Genomic DNA, 11,209 nt, shown 5'->3' with positions numbered 1-11,209 from the left:
TCAAAAATCTTGTTCTATGTGGCTATTGGAATCACATCATAATTCGTCTGTTTTATCAAGTTAAAACAAGATTAACTTAAAAAGTTGTGATAACGTATGTTCAATGTGAACAATGTTCTCGCTCGTCTCTATAAATAGAAGAATGTCACCTGGTAAAAGTACGTTTTTTTAGCAAGATTTAATACACTTACTATTGAATAGTGATTTAAGTGTCAGAGAACCTTTTGTAGATATTCTCTATTTCAACCGAAATCCAAAAATAACATATACACTAGTGTTATATATTAACAAGACAGGGAATAAGACACCTTCTTTTGATAATTCTTAAAATTGTAAATAATTTGAACACATTTCTAATTGGGTTAACTCAATGAAATCTTTATTTTTATAATACCTTTGTATAATATTAAAATTGATATATAAATTATGTTGACCAAGTTAATTTAGTCTCATTTAATGTATTATTATTGAATCTAAATCTAATCAAACCGAGATCCAAACAAAAAAGTGTTATATTAAATTTTCTGATAAATAAAAAGTAATATAAGACAAACTCTTCCTATGTGTTCCTATAAACATGCTCAACTAAAGGGCTTCATTTTCCACAGTCAAATAAAGCTTAATTAAGGTTCAATCAATAGAGAGAGAAATTATTAGAAAATAATAGATGCATAATTAAACTTAAACTTTCATATCACTTAAACCCACACTATTTTATGCTATTAAAAAAGAAAGACGAAGAACGTTGTTGGTCTGCATGTACAGTTGTTTTTAATTGTGATATCTTGGAATAATTGACCACAATACCTAAGATATATATATATTAAAATATGTAAAATCCTGCATAATATAATAATAATAATAGTAATTATATTTAATGATGATATAATAATGTTAAAGTTATCATGAATTAATTATAATAATGATGATTTTTAATGAAATACTAAAAAAGAAAATCAGAATAAGTTTTAAAAAATAGTTTATTTTTTTTAAGAATAAAAATGTTATCTTTATTTATTTTTGCGCATTTTAATTTTATAAGATCCTTTTTTATAGTTTAAGGTAATAAAATTCAAAGTAAACAAAGAATATACATATGTTATTTGAAAAAATATATAAACAAATTCAAAATATTTTATTCTTCATTTATTATAAAATTTAATCTTTTTTAAATTCTAAATTTTCTTTGTATTTTTTATAAAATTATATACTGGTCACTTTATTTTAAAGATCAGACTTTATGATAATGCAGATTTTTATATATTAATATAGACTGGTCAAAATCTTGATCTATGTAAATTTTTCATTATCTCACAATTTATGTTTTATCTTTTTCTTTGCATGTGAGAACTTTGACACTCTGTTTACCTTAAATTGAAAAATAAGATCTTTTTGTTGAATCAAGCTAATCATAATTTGATTTTAAAGTCTATATTCTAAAAGCTTATTGGAAAATTTATGTGTAAAATTCTGGTAGTTTGGAAATTGTAACCTTGAGTTTTCTCAGACATCAAACTATTTTCAAGTAAGAAAAATAATTGAAATATAATACTTATAATTGTTAGATGGAAATATATATATATATATATATATATATATATATATATAATGCTAGGTGTATTCGCAGAGGCATATATAGAGAACATCGGTGAGTGTATGGCATATGCGGAGACAGATGTCAGACATGGAGGCAGAGAAAAGCATTAACATTAGAGACGGTGGCGAGATGGCAGAGAAAGAAGAACTTCTGCACAAAAACAACCATCAACGAGGAGGCATCAGAACATTACCCTTCATCCTTGGTACGTGTTCCTTCTTCATTTCTCAACTTCATTCATACTAATCTTTAAGTTCTGCACTTTTCTCCTCAAACCTTCTTGCATGCCCCTTTTTTCCGATCAATCTGTTGCTTCAAATCATCACTTTCACTCATTATATGTATATACCAAGATTCAAGACAGGGAAAGACAACTAAACCATCATCTTCATTCATAATTTTGTTGCCTTAAACTGTATAAAATACTGGTACATTGTTGTGGGAACTAAGGAAATTTTTAATTAGCTATGTTTGGAATTTTCAATTGTTTCATTCATATATTTAAATTTAATCATTTATTGTTTATTTGGTCGCACGAAAAAAAAGAAATAAAGAATGGAAGAACACAAAAATAAAGAGATCTCAAAATACGTGCATAGTTTGATAATCGATGGAAAAAGAAGTAAAACAAGCGACCACTGTCACAAGAAAATATTCCATTACGTTTGTATAAACAAATAATTAATTAAACATAATCGATTGTTTAGTTAGCACGTTACCATGATAAAGAAATCCAAATATTTCTGTGTTAACGTATATAATCAGTTCTATGCAAGGAAACGTAATTAATTATACATACTTATTATTTTAAAAATATTGTACAATTTAATTTTTATTTAAAAAGAAAAACTTATCTTAAACATGAGTATGAAATCGGACAGGACACTCCACACATAACAAATAAGAATGGAAGAAATAAATAAATTCATGTATAGAAATAAAAGAACACTTAAAAAAAAAACCTAAAAAAAACGAAATATATGAAGTTTATGTAAAAATATCCAAATGAATTGTTTATGTAAAAATATTCAAATGTCAAAGTTAACAAGCACACTCTCTTTTCTCTAAAGAATCACTTTTCTTTTTTTTCTCTATTGTTTTTTTTTTCTGCAGTGCATCTTACAACTGAGAGAGTATCCTATTTAGAAGCATTAGTAAGCTTTTCTAAAACAGAAAATAATAAAATCTCATTAAGGCCTTAAAACCCACTAACAACATAATAAAACCACACTCCCAACTACTACTTTTCATCTATCAAAACTCTCATTCTTTTATTTTCCACTAACTTCTAAATTTCAAACCCACAAACTAGCATTTAAAGTTTATTCCACAGTTTAAACCTATTATGAAAAAAGTTCCAACAAAACTTAGGAGACATACTACTATACCAAGAAAACTCTTGTCTATTAACCAGTCCCAAGGAATTTAGTTTATTAACACAGTGATTCCCCTCTTTGAAAGTATAGGAAACTTTAAACTCAATCTTTTACAAAAAGTCAAACATTTATTTCATTTGCCTTTGTTAGACCAAGGTACAAGCTGAGTCAAGGAAAAAACTTGACAAACTAGGATAGAATTACTCTCCAGCCACAAACGTTTGTAGTCAGCTTCTTTCACATTCTCAATAGCCAGCATAGATCCCATGAACTCAGTAAAGAGAGAAAACTAAACCTCCATAAAGGAAAAGAATTCTCAAACAAATTTCCCCAAACTCCCTCTAAAAATCCCAGCACAGGTAGCAAGACCAAGAAAACCTCTAAAAGCACCATTAATATTGACTTTAATCCAACCAACCAAAGGATAACTCCAAACAACCTGGATAGGTTGTGTAACTTTCCCAGTTCTCATGCTGATACTAAAGTTCAAAATAGAAAAGTCAGATATATCATTATTCATGAGTTTATTAGAAGTGTTTATTGAAAATCTGATGTGGCTCTTTATAGAATCAATGGTTGTATGCATCTGTTGAAATCTAGTATAGTTTCGCATCCTCCAAATCATCCAAACAGAGAAAAGATAATCACAACAAGTCTGGTATGTTTAATTAAAGCACTATGTGAGGAATTAAAGAAAGAAATAATATCAACAAGAGACAAAAAAAAGTCACCCTAGGGAAGACTTGTTGAAGTCAATACCAAATGTACATAGTAGTGGAACATTCAAAAAGGAGATATTATATACTCCTTGTGTTTTTTACATAACAAACACATAGAGCAAAGAGTCATACTTCTATGTTATACTGCTATGTTGCACCTCATTATTAGAAGGCAACCTATTATGAAAGATTTTCTAAAGAACAAGAGTATGGCAAGAGGAATGGCAGAAGACTATATAACAAAACCACAATCACAGACACCCTTAAATAAAGAGGAAAAACAACAAGTGGATTTATTATTTAAGATATTAGAGTCCTCAAGCATCCAATTAGGAACATCACTCTTCTAAGCAATAATAAAAATTTTCATATTTTAAACATTAGGCAACTCAGATAAATAATAAGAAAGAGACCAAGAAGAACCATTTCAAGTCTCAGAAACCTTAGAAAAAGATATTATTCCATAAATTAATATTATCACTAGATCCCACACTCCATAGAGTATTATGAAGAGTAACATCATAGAGATTTTTAATTCCATGCCATATAAAATAAAAGCAAAATATAAAAAATTTCTAATATTCAGACCTAAGAAACATGGCTTTCATCAAGAGCGGCAAGGGATTTTGACTAAAAGCAAAACTTCAGGAAAGCTTCAAAAGATAAACATTATTTTCCAAGTAACTTGAAACTCATTCAAATTTGGGAGAACAAAGTTTAGTCCAATTAACAATGTTAGTACCCTACTTTAGAATGTCATCTTCCATATGAAGTTCCTAAACCATTGATCAACCTGTTTTAGCAAACTAATAGGTCATTTGTAAACACAAAAGTTATAAGAGAGAAAACCATAAATGTCCATATTAATCAATTGAATTTTGTCCATCATGCTTAAAATTTTTCCTTTTCAAGAGGCAAGTTTGAACCTAACTTGATCTCCAAGAAATTTTGGGAGCACCACAAAAATAAGAACACAAGATAAGAGAAAGGGATATCCCCACGATTATTTTTAAAACAATAATCTATATCATTGTCCATGACAAAATGCTTACTTTCTTATTTTTAAAAATATAAAATGCATCTTTTATTTATTTTTAATTTTATATATCTCTTTTAGAGAAAGACACAATAAAAGGAGGAAAAGATAGAAGAAAAGTGATATATTTTATTAATGATATAATAATTACACACCTATTCAGATTATTGAATTCTCTATTTATGAAGCACATAAAAATATAAATAACATATATTGATAGAGTAGATAGATAAGTAATAGTTGATGTACGACTGATAGAACAGTTACAACTTATCAACTAAAATATTCATATGGTATCAAATTTATCACCTAATAGTGCCCCACAAGCTTAAGCATGTATATCTTTCATGTTCACCTTGGATAAGTTGTCACAAAACAACCGAGGGTGCAGAAGTTCAGTCAACATAACAGCCACTTTATTAGAAGAAGAAACAAGAATGGGGCCTTCTTGAAGTTTAGTCTGAACGAAATGAAAATCGATTTCAATGTGTTTCATCCTCTCATTAAATGTTAGATTCCTTGCTATGCATATAGAAAATTTATTGTCACAATAGACAACAAAATATTCAGAAATATTAGTAAGCAAATCTTGACACAAATATTGTAGCCATTAAAGTTCACAAACAAGTGAAGCTAGTGCTCTGTATTCTGCCTTCAAAGAAGATTTGCACACTGTAGACTAGTTTTTAGGCTTCCATGAAATTAAAGAGTTTCCCATAAACACACAATAACTAGTGATAAACCTTTTAAAATCAATGCAAGTTCCTCAATTAGAATCGGAAAAACCTTTTATAACAATTTGATTATTACTGGGAAAAAATAGACTAAGACTAGAACATCCTTCCGCATATCATAATACATGAAAAGTTGTTGTGATATGAGGTTCTCGTAGATTTGAAACAAACTGGTTGAGCTTATGAACCACAAAGCTAATATCAGCATAATGTGAGTAAGGTATAACAAATGCCCAATCAATCTTTTATATTCACATGTATCCAAAAGCAATGAACGATCATTTTCAGAGAGAAGACAAGATGGTTTCTTTGGAGAAGTGGCAGGTTTACAAGCCAATAAACAACTATCAGAAAGAAGATCTAGACAATACTTCCATTAATTGAGAACAATAGCAAAAGGGGAATGACTTATTTCAAATTCCAAGAAATAGCAAAGAGTATCAATGTCTTTGATACTACATGAGTTATGAAGATGAGTTTTAACACACTGGATTTTCTGAAGATTATTGTCAGACAACATAATGTCATCAACATATATCACCAAAGTTGTGAAAGAATAATTGTTTGTGCGAATAAATAAAGAATGATCACCTGCACTTTGAATATAACCAAAATGTATTACAGTTTGAGTAAGTTTTGAGTTTCAGTGCCTACTCGCATGCTTTAGTCATATAAAGATTTTCTAAATTTACAAACTTGTGTTAGTTAATAAAGATTAAAGCGCCCGTTGGAGAAGTCATGTATATTTATTCATCAAGATGGCCATGAAGAAAGGCTAGGAAGGATCCATACCTTAGCACTTGCTAAGGATAAAATATACCAAATGGTAGTAATTTTAACTACTGGAGAGAAAGTCGTAAAATACTCAATACCTTCAGTTTGAGTAAATCCCTTGGCAACCAAATGATCCTGGTACTTATCAATGGTGCCATCTGGTTTATGCTTAGCTTTAAAAACCCATTTACACCCAATAGGATGCTTTCCAGGAGGAAAATCCACCAAAGACCGAGTTTCATTTGACTCGAAATGATCAAGTTAACTTTGCATAGCCTCTTTCCAACAATCATGTTTTATCGCCTCTTTAAATTATTTAGGTACTTGGATAGAAAAAATATTATAAAAAAAAGAAGAATACGTAGAAGAAAAATTATGGTGAGAGATATATTTTTTAATAGGATATTTAATACCTTAGAATGATTAGTAACATCATTTGAAGAGAATAAAGTAGTGTGATAGTCCTTCAAGTATCCAAGTTATTGTTTCAGATGAGTAGAAACTCAAAAAGATGAAGATTGTGGATCAAAATGTTGGTGACATCAGAAAAATGTAATGGATTAGAAGAAGCAATAGCAGGGGTACTGGATTGCAGTGCAGTTGTAGAAACTGAAGGAACAATATCACTAACACATGTAGGCACAACAATATCATTAACAAAAATAAAAGAAAGCAAATGCATAAACTTAAACGAATCAAGTTTGTCCAAATTAGTATTAGTTTTATTCTTATAGAAAGGAAAATGGGTTTAAACAAATAACATCTCGTGCAAAAAAATATTATTTTGATTCATATAAAAAAGAGTGAAACCTTTTACTCTATCTTTGTAACCCAAAAAACACATTTTCTAGCTCTAAAACCAAGTTTTGTTCTTTAAACACCACTAGTAGTAGCGAAAGCCAGGCAACCAAAGATTTTTATGAGACAAATATGATATTTCATAAATGTTGATGAAATTTTGTAAGTGTGTGTATGCTTCAACTTTAGTTTTCATTAGACAAATCCATGAATATCGGGTAAAATCAAGAGTTAAAAAGTATTTATAGCCTTTAATACAAACATGATTCAAAGGACCCATATATTATCATGAAGCAAATAAAAAAATCGAGTTGATTTAGAAAAAGTAAAACAAAAACGTAGTTTTTTTGTTTAGCAAAATGGCATGTATCAAAAGGATCAACAGAACCTATGGAAATACTTCAGTAATATGAAGACAAAATTTTCATATTATCATGAGACAAATGTCTTATTCTAAAATGTCAAAGTTTAGCATTATTGGTATATATACAAGATTTATTAATGTTGACAGTCTTATTAGGAAGAGATGAACTTTCATTGTCAAGTCTACTCGTCCCACTTTACTTTGTGACACCTGATAGATACTGGAAGTCCTTAATTGATAAAGGTTGTGTGATCTTTCAACTGTAGCAATCACTGTCCACGGTTGTGTTTGAACAATGAAATAAATAGAGGTTGAAAAATGGTTAAACAATTGTGATTTGTGGTCAATCTATAAATGAAAATCAAATTGACTTGGAATGAAGGTACATATAAAACAACAGTCAAAGTGAATAAGGGAGTGATTTCAATTGTACCAGAATGATTTACACTTAACTGATTTCCATTAAGTAAAGAGACTAGTCCAGGTGAAATACTACGAATGGAGAAGAAATATTTTTATTGAAGCATATATGATTTGTAGTCCCTATGTTTGATACCCAGTGATTAGAAAATGTACCTGATTTGAGATGTACTGATGTAATTCAAAGAAGGGGTTTGAGAAAATGATTATTGAATCAAATCCATTAAATTATTATACTGCTCTGGAGAAGTATGAATGTTAGAATTGGGTGATTAGCCTTGAAAGGAGAAACCATCTTCTTAAGCATCGCTATTTCTTGCTTAAATTTGTAACCCGGTAGAAAATCATGTTTTTTATCTGATGTGTCCATGCATGATTATTTCTGTTACAATATGTACAAAAATAAGAATTGTTTGACCTTCAGCCTCGTCAAGTAAAATCGTGCCCTCTGTCTCTACCATGTCTTCAACTGAAACTTCGTGGATCAACCAAGATTTTCATTAGCACCTTGTCTTACAAATGATAAAGCATTTACAACACTCATACCAAATATAAATTTGTTGAATTAATTAATAGTGTTACATAAGAATAAGGGCATTAGGTTAGACGTAGAAACATAATTATTAGGTTAATAAGGGTATTAATTTGGATTTGTTGGGTGTTGTGCAGCAAATGAATTTTGTGACAGATTTGCAAGTTCTGGTTTTCATGCCAACATGATAAGCTACCTCACTCAACAGCTGAACATGCCATTGGTACCTGCCTCCAACTTGCTCACTGCTTTCGCTGGAACTTCTAGCTTCACTCCTCTCTTTGGTGCTCTAATTGCTGACTCCTTTGCTGGCCGTTTTTGGACCATTGTTGTCGCTTCATTCATCTATGAACTGGTTTCTTACACTCTCCTCTTTCTACAATTTAAGTCACTTTCATATTCACCTATCAATCACTCTCATGAAACCTTAGATATTTAACTCTTCCATTTATGTTAGAATAAATATAATCAACTCTTACAAATTTTATGTTTATACTTTTGTGAAAACAGTCTTTAGATAGACATGATATATGTTACAAGCTTTTATTTAGCAGGACCTAAAAATACAAGAAATTTTTAATTGTTGTTGTGAACCTCTAATTAGTTTCTGTGTCATGTGCTTTATATTCATAAAATCTTGGTTAAAATCTAAGATTTTCTTACTCTAAATTTTTTGACATCTTTATTATCAATCAGAAAGTAGTGACAATGTATTCTTTCCAATACATTCTATGGTTTGAGAGTGAACCGTTTCATTCTAGTACTACTACACCAAATCCCACAGATAATTTTGGCATACTATTGTTGTTGATACAGGGATTGATTGTAATAACTTTATCAGCTATACTGCCCCATCTGCGCCCCCTAGCATGCTCAACACAGGTGAACTGCAGAGAAGCCTCATCCTCTCAGATGTGGATACTGTACATCTCTCTCTTACTCATAGCAGTTGGCACAGGGGGCATTAGACCCTGTGTTGTGACCTTTTCAGCAGACCAATTTGACATGACCAAAAGAGGAGTAGCATCAAGGAAGTGGAACCTCTTCAATTGGTACTCTTTCTGCATGGGGTTGGCTTCTCTAAGTGCTTTGACCATTGTGGTTTACATCCAAGACCACATGGGTTGGGGTTGGGGTCTTGGAATTCCAACCATTGCCATGCTCTTATCCATCATTGTCTTTGTGTTGGGCTCACCGCTCTATAAAACCGTCAAACGACATGGTAGTCCAATGGTTCGTTTGGCACAAGTAGTTGTGGCTGCTGTAAAGAAGAGATATGAGGCTTTGCCTCAGGATCACAAGCTTTTGTACCAAAATTGGGAGCTAGATGCTGCTATTTCCTTGGAAGGAAAGCTTCTACACTCGGATCAATTCAAGTATGTCTAGTCATAAATTTGGATTTGGATCTTTTTCATTTCAACAATATGGTAGTTTAAAATTTCATTCTCAAACCTCACCACTAAATCATCGTGAGTGAATATAATTTGGTAACATTGAAGAACAAAGGACACATGGTATATATATGTAATGTATATAATGTATATGTACTATATTTTAGATGATTTTGTCAAGATTGAACAAGTTTTTATATATGCAGATGTCTGGACAAGGCTGCCATTGTGACAGAAGAAGGAAGAGATCCAAATGCAGCACCAGACTTATGGAAATTAGCGACGGTGCACAGAGTAGAGGAGCTAAAATCCATCATTAGAATGCTTCCAATTTGGGCCTCAGGGATTTTGCTCATAGCTGCATCATCATCTCATAATTTTGTGATTCTGCAAGCTCGCACAATGGATAGACACCTCGTTCACACCCTCCAAATCCCCCCAGCAAGCATGAGCATTTTCACGGTCCTAACCTTGATGGTAGGTCTTGTTCTCTATGAACGCCTTTTTGTTCCATTTATTCGTAGGTTCACAAAGAACCCTTCAGGGATCACAAGCCTACAAAGAATGGGAGTAGGTTTTGTGGTTAGCATTATAGCCACACTAGTCTCAGCATGGGTGGAAATCAAAAGAAAAAAAGTTGCTGCCAAGTACCAGTTATTGGACATTCCAAGTGCAACTATTCCTATAAGTGTGTTCTGGTTGGTACCTCAGTATTGTCTGCATGGGGTGGCTGAAGTTTTCATGGTTGTGGGCCATTTGGAATTTCTCTATGATCAGTCACCTGAAAGCATGAGGAGCACTGCTACAGCTCTATACTGCATAACTAGTGCCATTGGGAACTATGTTGGCACAATTATGGTCTCACTAGTTCACAAGTATTCTGGCAAGGAAAGGAATTGGTTGCCTGATAGGAACCTCAACAGGGGTAGATTGGAGTGTTACTTTTATCTTCTTAGTGGGATTCAACTTCTGAATCTCATTTACTTTGTAATATGTGCATGGTTTTACACTTACAAGTCCGTGGAGGAAATTAGTACACTTAATAATCTCCAAGATTTGGAACAGGACAAAGAAAATATCTCTTCTGTTACTTAGGTGGTATATGTAACGTGGGAGCAGAAGATAATTCACAATCAATCAATAAATTTATGTTTGATATTCAAATCTTATACTTCATCAATTCCTCCTATGATGTTACCAATGATTAGTAAAGTTAAAAAGAAATATGTGCATAAATTAGTTAATTTTATTTGAGTTATCTCTATCCCAACCCACTCTTATTGTCTCTGTTATGTTATATGGCTTATATATGTGATTAAAAATTCCTTATAACAATAGCTAAAATTGGTTACATGTATAGATAGACTTCAAGTTACAATTACTTTGATTGGTTACGTATATAGATGGACAAATTCTTCCTCCATTCTCCATTATCTTAAATCCTAAATATAATTATAGATTTCCTGAT

General features: G+C 31.3%; 1 protein-coding gene across 1 annotated transcript; it reads left to right on the top strand.

Moving 5' to 3' along the window:
• Nucleotides 1-1,613: 1,613 nt before the first annotated feature.
• Nucleotides 1,614-10,904, top strand: LOC137813898 (protein NRT1/ PTR FAMILY 3.1). The gene is made up of 4 exons (XM_068616364.1): nucleotides 1,614-1,802; nucleotides 8,488-8,705; nucleotides 9,167-9,726; nucleotides 9,948-10,904. Exons 1-4 carry the CDS (start codon nucleotides 1,664-1,666, stop codon nucleotides 10,834-10,836), a joined length of 1,806 nt encoding a protein of 601 aa, XP_068472465.1. The 5' UTR covers nucleotides 1,614-1,663; the 3' UTR covers nucleotides 10,837-10,904.
• The last annotated feature ends 305 nt before the right edge of the window (nucleotides 10,905-11,209 follow it).

The sequence above is a fragment of the Phaseolus vulgaris genome, chromosome 1, assembly GCF_051622355.1.
Source record: "Phaseolus vulgaris cultivar YP4 chromosome 1, ASM5162235v1, whole genome shotgun sequence".
In the NCBI taxonomy this organism is placed as follows: domain Eukaryota; kingdom Viridiplantae; phylum Streptophyta; class Magnoliopsida; order Fabales; family Fabaceae; genus Phaseolus; species Phaseolus vulgaris.
The sequence above is the reverse complement of the archived record's forward strand: the minus strand, read 5'-3'. Positions and strand labels throughout refer to the sequence as shown.